Raw genomic sequence first — 19,598 nt, forward strand, 5'->3', positions numbered from 1 at the left:
TGGGTTGGTTTATATCTCTGGCTATGAACAGTCCACCTTCACCAGACCACTCCCTGAAATCTGCCACGCAGCCAAGTGTGTCCCACAGCACTGTGCCAGTACACCATGTGGCCCATCTCAAAGTAGAGCTGAGCCCTCAGGCAGTCCCAGTGGACAGGGGGCTGCACAGCAGCTCTCCATGGGCTGTGAAAGCCCCATCACCTGCTAGGCTGTGAGATGTGCAGCTGTGTCCTAAACCAACACCACCAGGACAAGGTGCAGCTGACCAGGAAGTGTGAGTACAGAGAGGAAGCACAAAGAGGAATACAGGCTCTGAACTGGTCCCGATGCTTCCCAGTTGTACATCCCCACACTCTCACTGTGTCACACAATGCTGATGAAGACAATATTGTTCCTTTTACCTCCCCAGCTCCCAATTCATCACAAGACCCTGTTTCTCACAATCCAGCACATTCTATTAGGTTTAAGGTAATTTCAACTTGCCACTTCCCTCAGAGATTTTTGGAGGTCCTGTAGCAAGTCCAGCAGTCCTGTCAGGAGGTGAAAGAAATCCCACAATCCAGCACAAAAGTAATCAACCATTCCCTGTTTCACCAATTAGCTGCTTTTTCTGATTCAGTTACAGCACACATCACCATAGTGTGAGATGAGTCAAAATCTATCCAGGTGCCTACAGAAGTGGTTGTCACTGCACCAGGTGAACACCTCATGCCACCAGCTTGCTCCTGCTGATTCTTCCAGGCACCAGGGTTTATTCTGCCAACCACATAACCACAACCATTAATGTCACTAGTCATGAATAATGTGAATGTAGAGTTAAAGTAGAGCCATCTTAGGAGCAAGAAAGCTCATGCAAAATGCCACACAGTCGTTTTCAAGTGGGTTAACTGAAGAATCATTTCATTGGTTCAGGAAGAATAAATTTAGTTGAAAATGTATCATTACAAACATTTCCCTCAGCTCTCTTTTTTACCTAATACCTCGACACAGTAAGAACTTGTCCCCGGGAAAGGAGAAATTTCTAATTTTTAAAATATTGTCCTGATCCCATCATCAATGGATCAATGCACACACTAACTTTCACTTCAGTGCTTGCTAGAACAAAACCTGCTTGAAGTAGAGAAGTGTGAATCTAATATTTACAAACAGTTACCAGATGCTGAGACTCCTAAAAACATCCTGCTTCATTCTGATTTCCACACAAATGCACAACAGAATGACATAAGGTATGTTTATCAAATGTATCTGCTTTGAAGCAATAATAAAAGGCTTTTAGAACCTCTGACCGCATAAGGCTCTGCTTATTTTCAAGTGAGACAATGCTGACAGCTGTGAGGAAACAGACTTCTATTCCTGCTTTCCTTCTGTGAATGTTTAGAATTAAGTTGATGTGGAGAACAAACTATTTAAATATGTTTTTATCATTCAATAAATCAAAAAGGAAACTGGAAAAGGTTGTAATTCAAAAGCCCAAATTCTGGGAACGTTCATTTGCATTCCTAACTCTGAGAAAACTGAGGTGAAGGGAACAGACAAGTGTTTCTGTAAAGTACATTTAACAAGTTCCAAGAGAAGGAAAACACCTCTGCTTAATCTTGGATGCAAATTTCTGCTGGCACAGCAGAAGCCTCAAGCCTGAGTGCCCTGAAGCACAGAGCACTGTCCCTGCTCAGCCCAGCAGGTTCAGACACTGCCATTAAACAAAAGAACAAACATTTATAGTTAACCTTTTCAATGTCAGTAGGGCTGGCGAATTTCTTAAAGGCTTAAGTTCTTGCACTGAGATTGTAAGATATTCCACCACTAATACCTTTAAATCCTCTGAGAGAAATCTCTTGGACAGACTGCTACAAGCAGTGCTGTGAGGTTACTATTTAGACACTTCAAAACATGCTTGCATTTAAAGTAGTATCAAAATGTGTTCAACTCAAGTGTTGCTTTCTTTTTACCATGTGTTTAGCAAGCTGGTTTTGAAGTGAAAAATACAGAAAAAGAGCCAGAAAAAAAGCAAACAGCTGTAAACCTCCAATGGATCTTGTGGGCCTTACTACCACCAATGTGCAGTTTTTTCACTTTCTTTACAAGTGTCCATAGAGCAACACGCTCTATTTCTGAACATCACATGAAACATCATGTTTTGTCAGCCACATGTGTCACCACACAAAAGAAAGGGCACAAGGAAATGTATAATATAAAGAGTTTATATCTAGTTCTAGTAAGTATCCAGACTGTCCACTCCTCATTAGGAATGTGCCAGGCTGCCTTCTGGGACAGAAAACTCCTGTTAAAACATTTTGGTTTGATTGTTATTTCCTGCGTTGAAGGGAAAAGGCTGTCAAGAGACGCAAGACATAAGAAATGAGCTTAACTGCACAGGATGTAAGAACAAGACAGGAAAGAAGAAAAGAAAAACCAAGGACCAGACACTACCCAGATATCATTCAGGATCTTCACAGGAATATGAGGAAACAGACTCCAGACTAAAGCACTGAAACCCTTCCTGAAAATGACTGATCATCACTGCAGCACTGCCCAGTAACAAAATCACAACTTCACATAAAATCTCTTCACAAAATAGCGTGTGCACCCCTGTTTCAAAAGACAGGAATCCAGGCTGCCCATAACCTCACAGAGTGCCAGAAATGAAGCCACGGTATTTTTTTTCCCCCTTATATTTTGCCTACACTGCCTGCCTGGTCCCCCTGCAGTAGTTATCTGATGAGAGAGCAATATCCATTAACCCCGCATCGCTACCCTTATCACCACCAGCCTCCTGACAGCAATAACCGTGTCCAAGATTTCCTGTGCAGCTGCATTAGCACATTTCTTCTTTGACAAAACACCTTTGGTCTGAGTCATCCTTATAAACCTACAAAGGACTGTGCAGGTAAGCAGGGCGAACACAGAAGCAGCGGTTATCTTGCAGAAAAAAGCTTCCATTCCACCATCACAACACTGCCAGTAAAAAAGGAATAGCCACACAGGAGTCAGAGCTTCACCAGGTACTAAAAATTCCCTGCCTAACCTTATTGCACTTGTTTTCACTCCTACTGTATCCTTCTAATGACCCAATAAAGTCAGTCACAACTTAGTGTAAGCATTAACATCTTTGACCTTACCAGTAAATATGAAAAGAACCAAGACCTTATTGCCCCAAATGTTACTGAGATTAATCCCAAATAACTTGGAAATATTTTTCCTCTCACTGGATAAACAATATTTTCAAAATAATAGCCACTGTGAAACCAGTGTATCCAGTGAAACTAGGTGTATCTGTGCTTAGAAAACCCAGTCACCTCGTCCCATCCTCATCAATGAACAACCAGTAGAAAATCCATTTCCAAAAACTGTGTGGAAGAAAAAAAAGAAAGGACCTGTTCACACCATCCAAAAGTAAAACACAGATCAGAGACTGACTTTGTAAATTGGTGCATGGACAATACTGCCTGTTGCTGTGCCTCACAAGTGAAGGCCCAGGCTCTTAAAGGCTGATTCAAAGTTCACTTTAACTAAAAAGAGAAACACAGTTCCCTGAAAATCTAATAATACAAAGATCATTATCCTTAAAAAGTAGAATTCAGTGTTGCTAAGCAATTGATGGCATCTTCAGTGCAAATGCTGAGCTTGAAACAGTAGAAAGACAAAATTTTTAGTATGTAATTAGCCCGGAACTAGTAATTAGTGAATGCCATTACATTCAGCCATTTCCTCATGTGCACATGGCATTGATACATCTTCATAGAATGCCCTACCACAGGACAGGTTGAGAAGCAGAGGCCTAAGAAAAGAACTTGTGATGAGAAAAACTTGTCAGAACTTCACCTCTGTTTAAATCATACAGAACTAGTTGAATAACTGATTCCCCTTTAGGATGACAACTCCACACAGGCAGCATTCCTTAGTTTGTTCTACACAACTCTCGGCTTTTGTACTCCAAGTTTGGGCTGGCTTTGCTGCCACTGCCTGATCTGCACTGGTAATCAAAACTTGCTAATTCATTGCATTCAATGGAGCAAGTCTCAAAATGTGATAGGAATCTGTTAAACTGATTTCCTACTGGTCTTACATCCACAGTGAAGTAATTTCCAGTTATTGCTTTTCTTCTTGCACATCCCCCCACCCCAAAGATCAGCTCTAAAGTGTGTATTTCACTCTTTGATTCTTCAGCATACATGCTCATAGAGCATGTCTCATAGTCCCTCCTATATCAAACACATTCCAGGCATTTTATTTAATTTTAAGGTACAAAAACTGCACAGAAAGAGAAAAAAGCACCTCCCCTGTACCCTACCACTGTGATTTACAGAAAAACAGTGCATTCATTTTAAATGGATTAATGTTGAATGGATGATCATTACTCTCTAAAAGCATTTTTATGGAAGACTTGCCGGCTCTTAAGATATGGGCATCTCTGTTCAACAAAAAAACAGTTGCAAAAGATGCTAACATCTTCATATGTGAAAAAGTATAAAGAAAGAAATAAACTAGTTCTATTTCTGTGGCAACAATACACAAATAAGGCTCCTTTCTATCCCACCAGTTATTCCCCCGACTTTCCCACACCTGGGGCACAGCACATATTAATGCACAAGCTGATCTTACGCCTGCCACAATTATGGGATACAAACAACACACAGTAATTGCAATATTTTCGTTTGTGCACCAGAATTAGTCTCTCCTGTGAGCGCTTCTGAGTTCAGTCCCAACATGAGTAAAAAGCAAACTGCACAGATCATGCAAACTACACACCAACTGCAGGCTTCCTGCAAGCCAGCATAAAGCAACCATTAATTCTTCTCTGTGGGAAAATATTGCAAAGGTTAACACATGGCTGGTGGAACCATAGGTATTAAACAATTTTCAATAGCAACCCAGCAGGTTAGAAGTTGCCACTCTGGAACTTAATGATGGTGACTTGCTGTAATGCTCTGCAAAGATGTCACTGGGTTGTCACAGGCCAGAAAGCAAAAAATGCAGCACTGGGAAGAACAAACATTAGGCAAAGGAGGGATTGCAGTTTTCAGACAACTTAAAACATGCTCACATTAGTAAGATCACTGCAATAATATGCTTTGCTAAATTCAACAGATTTACTTAGGTATGAAGACAGCAAAGCAGCAAACATCCATAACTGCCATAAAGTAACCTTTTGATTTCAAGGCTAATCACTGATTATTTTTTCTCCTGCAATATGAGTTTTACCATCAAAACTGTAAGACTAGATGTGTCATTCCCTAGCAGTCTGTAGCAGCAGGCAATTTTAGACCTGTAAGAGAAAAGGGAAGGATGCAGTACTCAATACAGCATATGCTGCAAAAATGAGGTGACTCTCGAGCAACAGACGCATATACTGAACTTACCAACTGGACCCTGAAAGTCTCAGTATTTACCTAGAAACAAAATGCATGGCATAGATTAGATTCATTATAACCAAGTTTCATAGCTGAGTGTCAGCAAGCCCCTAAGGGAATATGCTTCATCTGAGTTTTCCAGTTGGACCCTCTGCTTGAGTAAAGATTTGCTCAGAGCTCTGTGCAGACCATTTACCAAGGGAGCCTCACCTCATTAGGAGTAATGGAGTCATTTCTAAGTATGATCAGGTTTTGTGCACTCTGCCCACTTTGTCCTGTCAGATGCCTCTCAGTCACCACTGCAGAGGGACCAGTAGTTCCTGTTGGGCCACAGGTATTGTAAAACATGAAAGTGTCACTTCCTGATCCTGCAGTCAGGCATGCCTTATAGCAGTAGGTCTTAGTGAGAGACCCATTGCCCCTCACTTCAATGAAATGGGGCTGTACTTTTAAACCTTGGGGCAGTCTAGCATCAATGTTGTTGTTGGCCTGCTTGTACAGATCAGCAGGGCTCCGTTCTCTGACCGTACAGCACCCTGCACAGCAGGAGCTCCCATACAGACTGTATCTGTAGCACTTGATAATAGTCAGCCCAATGATTGTGAAAAGGAAAACGAAGGAGATGGCGCTCAAAGCGATAATGAGATAAAGAGTGACCTCTGAGTAATTGCTTGGACTTTTAAAGTGTCTTCTTCTATCAGGGATGATTTTGGAAACTCTGTCCACCACAGCAACAGTGATGGCTACTGATGAGGACATCGATGGCTCTCCATTGTCTCTCACCTCCACCGTCAGGTTGAAAGTAGGTGTGCTGTCCTCCCCCAGTTTGCGAGTAGTCCTAATCTCCCCAGTGTGGAGCTCTATCCTGAACAAACCTGGATCTGAGGTTTGCACCAGGTAGAAGAACAACCAGGCATTTTGTCCTGAGTCCCCATCAATGGCTATAATTTTGGTTACCAAATATCCAGCATATGCCGAGCGTGGGATCATCTCCAGGGCTGCTGAAGTGTTGGTTGAGGTAGGATACAGAATCTGTGGAGCATGGTCATTCTCATCTACCACGTAGATGTAGACAGTGACAGTGCTGCTCAGTGGTGGGATCCCAGCATCCTGAGCCTGGACAATCACCTGGAACTCCCTTAGTGTCTCATAGTCAAAGGACCTGACAGCATACATGTTGCCACTATCAGATTTAATGGAGACATAGGAAGCAACCGGTAGCCCTTCAATCTCTCCATCTACTAGAGAATAGGACACATAGGCATTTTTGGCAACATCTGGGTCAGTGGCTTTAATAGTGCACAGGAAGGCTCCAAGGGGGTTGTTCTCAGGGATGTAAACTGAGTACACAGGTTCCTCGAAGCGTGGAGGATTGTCATTGATGTCGGAGATCTCCACATGGATCACCTTCTGGGAGGACAGAGGGGGGCTCCCAGAATCAGTAGCAGTAACTGTGATGTTGTAGGCTGCTGCTTTCTCGTGGTCCAGTTTGCCCTGGGTGACCAAGGTGTAGGAGTTCTTGAAGGAGTTGAGAGTGAAGGGGAGGCCGGGTGGAATGCGCAGGCTCACCTGCTTGTTCAGCCCTGAGTCCTGGTCAGTGACACTCATCAGGGCCACCACAGTTCCTGACCTCGCATCCTCTGGCACTGGGCTGTACAGGGAGGTCAGCTCCACTTCAGGAACATTATCATTGGCATCCACAATGTTGACCAGCACCTTGCAGTGCCCAGCCATAGAGACAGGGCCCTGATCAGTGGCTTGTACATAGATCTCATAGGAGGATGCCTCCTCATAGTCCAAAGTGCCATTAACCCGCACCTCCCCTGAATGTGGGTCCACGCTAAAGAGCTGTCTCACCTTCTGGGGGGTGTAGCTGCTGAAGGAATAGATCACATCCCCATTAGAGCCCTCATCAGGGTCTGAGGCATTGAGTTTGACCACTAGCGTGCCAGGCAGGGAGTTCTCCAGAAGGCTCACGGTGTAGGTGGAGCGGTCAAAGGCAGGTGGGTTGTCATTGGTATCCACAACTCGCACAGAGATCTGGGCCGTACCAGACTTGGGGGGATCCCCACCATCCACAGCAGTCAGCACCAGCTGCTGCAAGGCAGTCTGCTCCCGGTCCAGTGGCTGCTGCAGCACCAGCTCCAGGAGTTTGCTGCCACTCTGGAAGCCTTTAAGGTCCAGGGCAAAGTGGCGACTGGGGCTGAGCAGATAGTTCTGCACGGAGTTGGTGCCCACATCAGGGTCCTGGGCACTTTCAATGTGGAAACGGGCCCCGGGCACGGCAGACTCACTGATCTCCAGCCGGTAATCCTGGCGGGGGAACCGCGGCGCGTTGTCATTGATGTCCAGCACCTCCACCTCCACGTTGTGCACCTCAATGGGCTGCTCGATGACCAACTCCAGGCTGAGGAAGCAGGAGGGGCTCAGCTCGCAGAGCGCCTCGCGGTCCATACGCTCCCGCACCAGCAGCGCCCCGCGGCCCAGCTCCAACTCCAGGTACTGCCGGCCGCTGCCCGAGGTGATCCGCGCTCCCCTCGCCGCCAGCCGCCGCGGATCCACGCCCAGGTCGCTCGCCACGCTGCCCACGAAGGCGCCGTGCGGCAGCTCCTCCCGCACCGAGTAGCGGAGCGGCCCGCCCGCCGCCCGCCCGGCGCACAGCCCCAGCAGCAGCAGCGGGCCCAGCACCGCCGCCCCGCCGCGGCTCCGCCGAGCAGCCGCCGCCATGGCCGGGGCGGGGGGGTGGGTGCGGGAGCAGCCGGAGCCCGGAGCCGCCGAGCCCGGCCCCGGCCCGGCCTCACTCCCCGCCGCCGCCCGGCCGCCTCATGCAAGCGGCGAGCAGCAGCCGCCGGCCGCCTCCGGCCCCGCCGCCGCCCGGTCCATGCTCGCCGGCTGCGCGAAGCGGCGGCTCCGACCTCTCTCCCTCCGGCGGCTCTCGGGAGGATGAGGAGGAGGAGGAAGGAGGAGGGACCGGGACTTGCCGGATCCGCTTTCTCCTGCTCCAGCTGCTGCGCGGGAGGAGGCGGGGGTGGACGCTAAGCCGCGGCTGGCGCCGGTTCAGCACCTGGGCCGGGAACAGCGGCACGGCGGGCGCCGCCCCCGCGCCCCGCCCGCGCCCACGTGTTGCGGCCCCGCGGAGCTCCGCGACCCTCGGCGCCCGTGGCCGCGGGCTCTGGCCGCGGAGGCTGGAGGGGCGCGGCTCCTGTGCCGTCCTCGCCGCTCCTTGTCTCCGCCCTGGCTTCGCTGCTGAAGCTTTAGGGGCGCGGAGAGGCGGCTGGGGGAGCTGACAACTGCATTCACTTGTGGACCTGCTGCTGCAGCGCTAAAGTACGTCCGCTTGAGAGGGTTAAATCAGCGCAGAGCTCCGAACAAAATGGGCTTCCAGCCAGGTCTGGTGCCGTTTGTGTGTTGCTGCAGTGGGTTTGACGACCTCTTTCTTGGAGACCTGCCCCTGTGCTCCCTCGGAGATTCATTCTTGCTGCAGCACTATCCCCCTGCCCAACCTCTGTGGGCACCTCTGCGCTGCTTCCACCCACCTCCGCTCGGCTGAGACAATTCTGCAAGTCACACCCATGAGTTATGAGCATTTAAGGTGAGCCTCAGTTTCTCATCCAATGCAATACACAGGCTCAAGGTGATCAGGTGCAGCTGCAGAGAAGATGGAACATGATCTGTTTTCCAGTTACAGTTTTTTCCTCCTCTACCCTTGTGACAGAGAACTGACAAAAAACAGTCATGAAATTGAACAAACTCAGCAGTGGGGTTGAGGATGCTGCACCTGCAATGAGTTTTACCCCAATGTCACAAGTCCCAGCAAAGATAATAAACTTAAGCTCTCATTCGTACACCACCTAAGTCACAAAGCTGAGAGATTTAACAAGACAAACCATAGGCTGTAGTCCTCCAGCTGTGCAACTATGTTGTACCTACTACTCAATGCAGAAACTATTTCTCTACAAGTGTTTCTTTCCCTGTTGGTTTTTTCCCTTTCATTCCCCACAAAGTCTTTCTGAACATCCAAAAAAATCCTCTCTGGATCGGGCTGGTCTATCAAGGGGAGGGGGTGACCCCAACATTCAGCTAAAACCTCTTTCATTGCGCCCCTCACCATGTTGGTTGATTTTTGAGAACACTATAAATATCTGAAGTTTTTGCTCTAATGTATCTGATGCACAAACCCTGGAGCACAACTGCCCTCATTCTGACTCAGCACCACTAAGAATTACTACCATCTATCAGCTTTTATCTGTGGCCACCTCTACCAAAAGAGACAGTATCACCCCATTGTGGCTGATGGTTCCTTTATTCTCCACCCATTTTTGTGGCCCAAATATTTATTCTCATATTTATTCTAATATGCCCAATATCCCAGTGTCTGCAATTACTGCTGTCCAATCACCCAACCCTGTTTAATATTTTTAAGTAGGATAAATGTAGGTCTGTGCAGACCAACACGGGAAGATAGAGATGCCAAGTGCCTAGAACACCTGGAAAATTGCCTATTTCAACCAGTTGCCAGGAGCCAAACACTTAGAAAAAAATTAACTTAAAATTTTTGGCTAGGTACCCACCTTCAAGATCACAATAGTCACAGCACAAAATAGTTTTTGACAGTCTCACAAACAAACAAAAAAACCCCAACCAAACAAAAAAAGTCCAACATCAAAAAACCCCATGAAAACCTAACCAACAAAACAAAGAATGAAAACCCCACCCATCAAAGAACCCAATACCCTGCTGAATGCAATAAAAATAAAAGTTACAGCAGCACTAACATACTTGGACTGTACAGCCATGTGTCAAAGCAACTTGCAGCCAACATGTAAGACAGAAGCCTGAAGAGAGACACCCTCAGTTTTCCAAATAATCACACAGTGATTTCATCCAGACAGTCCACAGATCACCTCTGCCCCACACCTCCAGGTGTACACCCACAAAGTTCTCTAACAAACCTACAAAACAACAGTAAAAGGCCAAAAGCCCCAGCAACACTGGCAACATCTAAGGCCCTGCCTTAAAGATGTTAATGAAGACTCTCCAGGAATGGACAATGCCCATGGGTAGGAGGTGGTGGGAAGATAAAACACGTCTCTGTAGGCAAGAGCTTTCTAGCCACAAGTTGACTTTACCCAGTGTTTGAATGAAACACACTGATCACACATCCAGGGGGTTTAATACAAGCAAGGAAGATTTCACACTGTTTCTGGACCTCCGTGAGTTACTAGTGATGGACATTCAGGCTCTGCTCTAGTGTATTTCAACAAGGAAGGGCTGATGAACCCTCAAACCCTCACCCACCCCACTATTTACACATTACCTCAGTTCATCTTTCCTCACACCCCGTGTCTCAGTGGTCAGCTAAGACTCTGCACAGCCAAAGTTTTGTAAAACACCACAGAACATAAACCCCAATAGAGACGATACACACATGTTCCATAATATTTTCATTCCCATCAAAGATGTCACTAAACCTCAGGTTCTTAAGAAAATTTTTCTCCTGTTTCCAGAATTTTAAGATCTAGGATTTTCTGGTTTCTTGCCTTTTTTGTAAGTTTTATAAACTTAAATAATTATTACTCTGATAATCACTGTATAAATTGATACTATAACTTGGCTTATTTACAGTAACATTGCACAAATGTCACAGTCTTCCTCAAAAATGCTTGCTTTATGAAGTTAATGCTGACTACAGAGTGGATAAGTGATATACCAAAATGTGTTCTGTTCTGATTAAATGTTCCTCAAGTCCTTTAAAATCTATATAAAATTCATCAATGGTCATAATAATTTTAGTTATTTCTATCAGCTTCAGTGTTAATGCTGAGTCAGTCCTGCAGACCATGATTTTTAATTCAGGAAAATCTTCAATTGAGAAAACACTTCAGGATCTGGTCTGTAGTAATATTGATTTTTCTAGTAATAGACAAAAATTGAAACACAGAAAAATGTAATTTCAGTTTCAATTGAATCAAGGCTTAGGGGCTTCCTAGTTTTCTTTTTTCCAGAGTTTTCCTTCTCAGTAATTTCTTGAAATTTCACCTAAGCATTAAAATTTTGAAACACCTTCAAATCTCACCAAAGAAAAATGTGCCCATTGAGTTCAGAACAATGCACACAAGCAAGAGAATCAGAATTCATCCCTGCAGCAAAAACAGCTGATAAACCTGATAACCCCTGGAGTGATTGGATACTGCCTGTATGCAGTGTCTATATACACAGGCCTCTGGTATTTGCTGACATACAAAAACTGCACTGCTTTAATTAGCTTGGCTAAATTAAATGGCACAAGTACAAACATACAGGTGGAGCAAAGAATACTGACTTTATCAAGTCCTGCACAAGAAAAGCAAGTATGTTTCAAGATAGTCATACATTGATATGTATCTACCCCAACAACCATAGTAGAACTATTTTAGTATGGAAAATCCTCACATTTCTCTGCAAGTCTTCCTTGAAACAGTTCTACATATAGATATGTCTGAATTAGCAGCAGCCTGATGCAGTGCCACAGAAACATGTCTGTGCAGATTTTTCTCTTGGTAATGATACAATTATATACAGATACAGTTCTGTACGTATTTAGGCCCTTGAAAAGTTCATCCACTTCAAATCACACTTACACAAGCAATTTTTTTCTATAAAGTTGTGACAGGGATCTCATAAACTTGCTTGGGCAGCAATAAATTTATGTTCAATTTGCTTCATTGCAGAACACTATGCAAAGTCCCTCCTCTGGCTATTTCTGAGTCTCATACAGCAAAAGGGAGAGAAAGACGTACCAGAAACAAGAAAGATGTGAAAGTACAACATGTAAACTGAAGAACTCCAAGGTGTTCTGACATCTGAAAAGACATTTCACTTCTTTGTAAATAATTTCGCGTTCAGTAACTCATATCCCTCAAACATTAGATTCAATGACTCAGTGTCATGATGTAACTCCTTTCTAAACTGGTGGGAAGACACCAGCTCCAAGCACTGGACTTCAAATTTCTGCACAGGATTTTAGTAGCAATGAGTTTGCTTGAATCCTGTATAAAAAAAAGACATTGTTTCAGCCTACTGATAAAACTGTGTGCAAAAAATATGGAGACAAGTCCACAAAATCCATAGTTTAGCCATTAACAAACAGGTAAGTGCTGTCATTCTCTAGAAAAAACTAGATTTCCTCTATGTGCCTGCTTGTATTTGGTGCCTGCAATTTGTCTGCCTTACTTAGAATTAAATCAAGTCCAGAGAAAGGAACATCCATCAGTCCTAGGCCAGATTACATCAACCAAAGTGGAAAACAATACCAATAAATTGTAAGGGAATGATGAGTTCGTGCAGTTTCTTATACACAGTTTTTTCCTGTGATGTGGGCGACTAGCACCATCTTCTAGTCCATGGGTATTTATGAGGTCTATGGAAAAAAAATATTTTGGTATTTTAAGGGGGGGCCTCACACTACTTCTTCAGTTTAATCCCATCTTTCACTTCATGTTCTCAGGATTCCTGCAATCTTCTGCAACCCTACTTACTTCAGTGAGGTCCCCCCTCCACCATTCTCTGAAGGAGACTGTACAGGGTGTTTCCTGGTGAATTCCCATGCCTCAAGGACTATCTGAGCAGGAGGATACTGCCTAGAGATATGGCAACATAAAGGCAGGTTATGGTCTGCCTTCTGTATGGAATTTCTTGGGGATTTGGGATTCCCACTTTTCCTAAAAATGCTGCAAAACACCTCCCTGAGGGAATGTGAACTACGTATTTCTATGCCCAATTTCTTTGCTCCTATGTCCCAGTCATCTTCCACACTTGAATTACTTCTTGAACAGTCATCTTTTCATTTGGAACCTGCCTCTCCCGTGTTTGAAATAGACAGGTTCTGTGCCAAATTGCTCAGTTGGATTGGCTCTGTTCTTTCGTGTCTTTCCTTAAATCCATTTTCCCATTGGTAGGAATTTAGTGAGAACTTCTTTTCGTATCACAAACATCTGAAGCCAGGCTATTTAAAACGTTGCTGTTATGGGAACCAAGGCTGCTAAACAGCCAGGAAAAATCCTGTTTGTATTTAGGTCACAATTTCTTTGCAGTAATGTACTTGCTTGTTCTAGAAAATGGCATGTAAAGAAATTGGAGATGGGTATGGAGAGAGATTGGTGTTATAAATTTCAATTGAGATAAACCACAAAGATACACAGAAAAAAAATTATTTTCTTCTCCTGATCGCCAGAGTACATTCAATTATTTCTCACTTCTAGTCTAAATTTTAAGGATGGATATGTCTGACTCATTCTGTCTTCTGCTATATTTTTCTGATGACTTAAAAATGCTTTCGTAATTTATTGCACATAATGTCACATTCTGAATGGAAGGACATTAACAACTTGGACACCAACAAAATAACTTTCACCTTTCTAAAGTCACCACCAAGCCTGTAACTGTTATTTTACTGCCAAGTACTTCCTTGAAGGTTTTTGTTGGTGTGTTTTCCTTCATCACCATTGTCTCTCTTCAGAGACACAGTCTTTACCACTCTTCCATGCAGGCTGTGATTCTCCAGCTCAAGCAATCACCACTAAATTTCAGCTCAGTGAACTGGTCATGAGACACACTGGAGGCAAACAAGTCTCTTCCAGGTGATTATAATCTAATCTGTTTCTCAACTCTGGCTACTGCCTTACTCCATACTCATATTCACATGTGTTTCACACCCCTCTTTAGAGTTTGAGAACTGGGATAAGGTTACAAGGTAACTCTGACCCTCCTGAAATTATCTGAATGTTTAACTGAATATGTACATATGAAATCATAAACGAGTAGACAACTGCCTGGAAACTGAAGACTCAATTTAGTTTTCTGCTTTAAGGAGTTCTAACTGCTGTGCTCAATTCCCTAAGATGTACCTTCATCATAAGCCACAGGATGTCCACTCACTTTCTCCCTTTCTGTTGCTTTTCCACATTTTTCTCCCCTCAGCCTCCTAGGAGCTTTGCATTTGTCCTTGTGGCTGTACAAGAAATACACTGTGTTCCAAAATGATGCTGATAAGGTATGCTGATATCTCCTTTTCCCTTCATTTTTGTCTACACAATTCAGATAAAGTAGGAAGCTAAGCACCAAGCAGTGGCACAGAACCAATGGAAATGGAGACCTAGGTATAAAAATAGAGGGCAAGAATCAAAAGTACAGGCAAGGAGTAATATGAGGAACAGTCACCTTCTTCACTGCTGAGAAAGACCAAAGGCATTTTCTTTAGAGCCTGCCCATGCCTCTCTTTAATAGAGAAAAGAGATCAGGTTTGTATTATTAAAGTATACAAGTACCCAAGTACTGTGGATTCCCTCTCTTGAAAACACATGCTGAGTTACACCTCTTAGCTTTGTTTATCCTCCCTGCTTACTCCTAAGTGCCTCTTAGAAGTCAACAACCTCAACCTCAATCTGCCTGGTTTGGATCTAACAAGGAACTGGCAATCCTGTAGGTTTGAAATCACAATTTTACTGATGACCTGAGTTTGTCTTTGAGGCCGTTAGAAGTATTGACTGTCAAAGCCCTAACTGTAACCTGCACACCTTGTGCTGGATCAGATTTTGCTTTTTGGGAGGTTGGTGTTCTCTCCTCCTTCATTTGCACTTTTCTTTCTCGCTCTTCTGCTCACTAATGACTTTTCCAGGTTTGTTGCATTTCCTGAAAGCATCTCCATGAATTCTCCTAATCCATGAAAGTACATCAAGCTACAGAATGATAAACTTAAGTCATAGAAGCATATTTTATGTTTTGATTTCAATGCTTAATTTATTGAGCCCTGTATTTGGGCAATCATATTCGGTTCAGAGACACAAAACAACAATGTGAAAACCCCCTTTCCTCAGCAGCTGCCCTGCTAAGGTACTAACAGGATTACCCCTTGTACCTAATGGTTAACTCACGCTTTTGTTATTCACAGATACTTTCACTGCAACTTCCTTTTACAAGCCTGCCTAATCCATCCTCAACACTTCTAAAATGTTGCAGACTTTTCACTGAGAGAGGGAGGGAGCACCCAGCCCAGACTCACTAGACTTACACCTGCTACCACTCTGCTTCCTGGTATTTTCAAAACACCAGCTGAAGCAGGCATTAACCTATTAACCGATAACTGGGTTGTAATATCAGGTGCATTCTCTCACCAAAGCAGACCTACCTGCAACTTCAGTCCCGTGTGACAATTTAAATGTGACTTAAGAGTTTTGTGCATATTGCCTAGGCAGGAATGCCTTCCAACATACATTCACTGCAGCCACTCCAGGCAGCCCAAGACACAGGTAGAAATCTAAGATGCACAACTGGAAGATGGCTGGATCATGCAGTGGATACACCTAAGCTATGTTCTTGTTGCTCAAAATTTTTTCCAGCAGCTGAGTCACAGTTCTGTCCTTTCTTTCTCTGTGACTCTTAGAATGGTTTGGGTTGGAAGTGGCTTTAAAGCTCATCTCATTCCAGCCCCTGCCATAGGCAGGGACACCTTCCACTAGCCCAGGTTGCTCCAAGCCCTGTCCAACCTGGCCTTGGACACTTCCAGGGATGAGGCAGTCACAGCTTCTCTGGGCAACCTGTGCCAGAGCCTCACCACCCTCACAGGGAAGAATTTCTTCCTACTCTTTCCACATCTCTACTCCAAAGCTGTATGGGAGGTTAGCTCTGAACTACAAGGCTCTGTTTCAAACCACCAAGATATTCTTACACAGCACCAAGCTACAACTTGCTCCTGAGGTTAAATATGTAAAGCAGCACAGAAGTGATGGACAGATTTTCTCAATCTAAAATCAGACCCAAAATGCTCTTATACCGAATAGTACAGAGCTGCCCTAAATTTCTCAAATTAATAGAACAAGTTCTACTTAATCAGACTTAAAAGTGTAGTGATGACTTTCCCTTTCAAGGTTATATTTTAGAATTAACTGCTTGATTGCTCTTTTCTTGATGTTGGACAAAGTCAATGTCAACTTTGCCAGGAAATTAAATCATTACAGCTATGCTTTTTAAAACATAGAAATGAAGCAAATCATGACCTCTACCCCTGGCTGGTGCAGTCAGACAAAAGTCCCAAGCTTTCTGCAGCCAGAGGCTCAGCCACCACCAAGCCAGAAAAGGAAGATCTGCCTATGTATCATGGAAATTCCTTGCTGTAGAATGGATGAGCAACCAAAAGAACAATGAAGGTGGTGCTCTGGACTTCTGGAGTTCACCAGCAGAAACACAGGTTGGGTATAGGGTGTACCCACCACAGCTGCCATGACAGACAAGCCAGATACGGCATGGAGTGAACCTCTGCATGTCTGGTTCCAGCCCTTTATGGGAGGCTCAGCATCAGTCACCGTTTAGATTTGCAATTCTCTGTATGGGAGGAAGGAAGAAACTTGACCCCAAGGACAAATAGAATCATGGAATATCCTGAGCTAGAAGGGACCCATAAGGATCACTGAAGTCTAACTCCTGGCCCTGAACAGGACACCCCAATGATCCCACCATGTGCCTAAGAGCCCTGTCCAAACACTTCTTGAATTCTGGCAGGTTTGGTGCCATGACCATTCCCTGGGGAGCCTGTTCAGTGCCCAACCACTCCCTCTGTGAAGAACCTTTTCCTAAACCTCCCCTCCTGTCACTGGTCACCAGAGAGCAGAGAGCAGTGCCTGTCCCCCATGAGGAAATTGTAGGCTGCCATGAGGTTTGCCCTCAGTCTCCTCTTCCCCTGTTTTCTCCTCTTGAGGAAAATCTCCATCACAGAATTCAGGCAGATTTTAGCACAAATGGGAAAGGCTTTGCTGAGCAACATGGGCAAATACCCAAGAACCTTCTACTCTTACCCCCCTTGCAGTTCCACTTCCAGTTGCAGGTCTTTGTCTACAGTTCTGATACACGTGCCAAGTCTCATGCAGCCACACAGAAAATTAAACTACTTCAACTATTTTAAAGAGCAGCTGAGAGCCATAAAGGAGGCAGGAGGGGATTGGAGCACAGACCCCATAAAACATACTGAATATGTGAGGATTTTTTAATAAGACCAGTATTCTGCTCCACAGCTCTCTGTATTTCATGTGTCTGCACAGGAATGGCTAAGCAAGAAAAGTAGGGCAGGAAAATATTTCATTTTGTTTGTTAATTCTCAGCAGGCATTTCTGAGCTTAGAAGATCTTTACTTCAAATCCTATTACAAAAATCCTTCTGCCCAAACTGTGCTGTTCTTGGACTATTTATAACCTATAGTCATGTATATGATGGGCAAAATGTTAATACTGCAGATTCTGCTGATATTATCTGACCTCAGGACACGTCCCATTGATTTCCTTACTCAGCAGAACCAGGAGCAGCATTTGACCCTGACTTACACTCTCTGCTAAATGATTTTGGTTTATATTTGTGTTTCTCTGCAGGGTGCTGGCACACAGTGGGATTCCACACCCTCCTTGCTCCCAACCCTAACAGACACACAAAACTCTGGGGTTTTCTCTCTGTTGACTTAGAATCTACATTCCAGCCACTTTATGCCCTTTACTGTACTTTACAATCTCAGTCATATTTAACAAGGTTATCAGAACAGCACAGAGAATTGGATTCCAACTGTATGCTTCCAAGTAGTACCTGATAATGTACCAAAATAATCTGATAATAATTCTATGCAAAAGAAGCCCCAGCAACAATTTATCTTCCTCATTTCTTGTGAACACTTTATCAATAGTTTGAGTTCATTACATGTAACTAACCTGATTTTTTCCTGTCTGTAATCCATGGTATTTGACTTGCACCCATTTACTTTCTTTCCTTTTGCATGCAGAGATTTGCAAAAAAATATATATTTAGGATTAGTATAAAGGCAGTATGACTCTAAGTGTGTGCATATGTGCAAACACACAAAGAAAGTACAAATAAGGAATAACAAGAAAATAATGCATTAATTGCTACAGAGGACCCTATATGAGGTTTTAATCCATATGAATGAAGAGAAGGGAAATGACCTAAAATAAAGTGTCAAGAAGATGGAGAAGAAAACTGGAGCCTTAAGATGCACAGTGGGGAATACAAGGGAACCGTGAAATTAAAGAATTTTACTGAAGACTATAAAAGGTGAAACAAAACAATGATACAAAAGATCCCAAACAGCACCCATGGCTAACGGAGATCAAAGTCCCAGACCAGTCTCTTGTCACAACAGAATGGGCCTGTGAGCCATGACAGCCAATGTCCCTTGTCCCAAAGCACTGCACACAAGTGATCCTGGTCACCAGTGACCATCAGGCACTGATGCTTGGGAGTTTGTGCGTGTGAGTGTACAAAATCTAGCAAGAAAATAAGTGAGAGTGGGAAACTTCAGAGATTTTGCAGAAGAAAATAATTTTCCCTGCCACAAGATCTTGCACACTCTTCTGTAATCCTGATTTCCTACATAGTAATTCCAGATTCTTCTTTGCAAAACTGAATTTGCACACAGGGTCAGACCCTGAGAGGAGTAAGAGTTCAGTCTGAAAGGTTGAGATTGCAATAGCCATAAGATGCTGTGAGCAACCAAGTTAAAACAAAAACACAGACAACACTGCCTGGAGGGGTCCAGAGAAGGAAAAGCAATAATGGTTTTTACAACCCAGAGAGACTTTAAGAAAGGGATGAGGCACTGCTGTATGAGGTCTCTGCTCCAAGTCCACCTCCCTGTCTACATACAGACACCAGCAGCAGCTCCTGCATCCTTCTTCATGGCTCCTCAGGCTCTAGCACTCACTGCTGTTATTGCTGCTGGAGAACAGGACTAGCTCCAGGCAGCTGGAGGGGTTGCAAGGAGCAGAGCAGGAGGGAGATGAGATGGGAGCAGTCAGCAACATCTCTCAACTCATTCCCTGGATGGGTACAGCAGCAGAGAATGAGGCAGTGCTGAACAGACTTTAGGAAATACAAGAACTGTCATGTCACACACAGTATTAAAAAGGATTTGGCAGCATGGCATGAAAAATGTCCTGTGTTGTACAGGCTGACAAGCACACCTCGGGGTGAAACAGTGGCCAAGGTATTAAGATGATGATGGAAAGCCACTGATCACAGCTGTCCAGTTCAGGACCTGTATGCCCAGCTTCAACGCTGCTGTGGTAGCTCTGTCAGATTCACCAGTGCAACAAGTTCACCTCTGATTTACGGCATCTGAGAGTACTTGGAAGGGGAAGCAAAGAAAAAGGGAAATGCAATGTATGAGGTGGGGCAGATTATGATCAGAAGCCCAGAGGAAGGCCTGAGAAGCAG

The 19,598-nt window shown here is 44.3% G+C and overlaps 1 protein-coding gene across 3 annotated transcripts in view; it reads right to left on the bottom strand.

Moving 5' to 3' along the window:
• The window catches only part of PCDHAC2 (protocadherin alpha subfamily C, 2), a 75,328-nt gene that overhangs the window by 41,046 nt on the left and 14,684 nt on the right, over positions 1 to 19,598 (bottom strand). The window contains exon 1 of one of the 3 annotated variants that reach the window (XM_042025329.1): positions 5,562 to 8,093. The exons of the other annotated variants lie outside the window; for them this stretch is intronic. Coding sequence (XP_041881263.1) covers positions 5,562 to 8,078 — 2,517 coding nt within the window. The 5' untranslated portion in view covers positions 8,079 to 8,093. Of the gene's footprint in view, positions 1 to 5,561; positions 8,094 to 19,598 lie in introns of those variants that run through there. 3 annotated transcript variants of the gene reach the window in all.

This window comes from Corvus kubaryi, unplaced genomic scaffold (genome assembly GCF_017639235.1).
Source record: "Corvus kubaryi isolate FWS band 111438036 unplaced genomic scaffold, C.kubaryi_AGA036_p1.0 37270, whole genome shotgun sequence".
Lineage (NCBI taxonomy): Eukaryota > Metazoa > Chordata > Aves > Passeriformes > Corvidae > Corvus > Corvus kubaryi.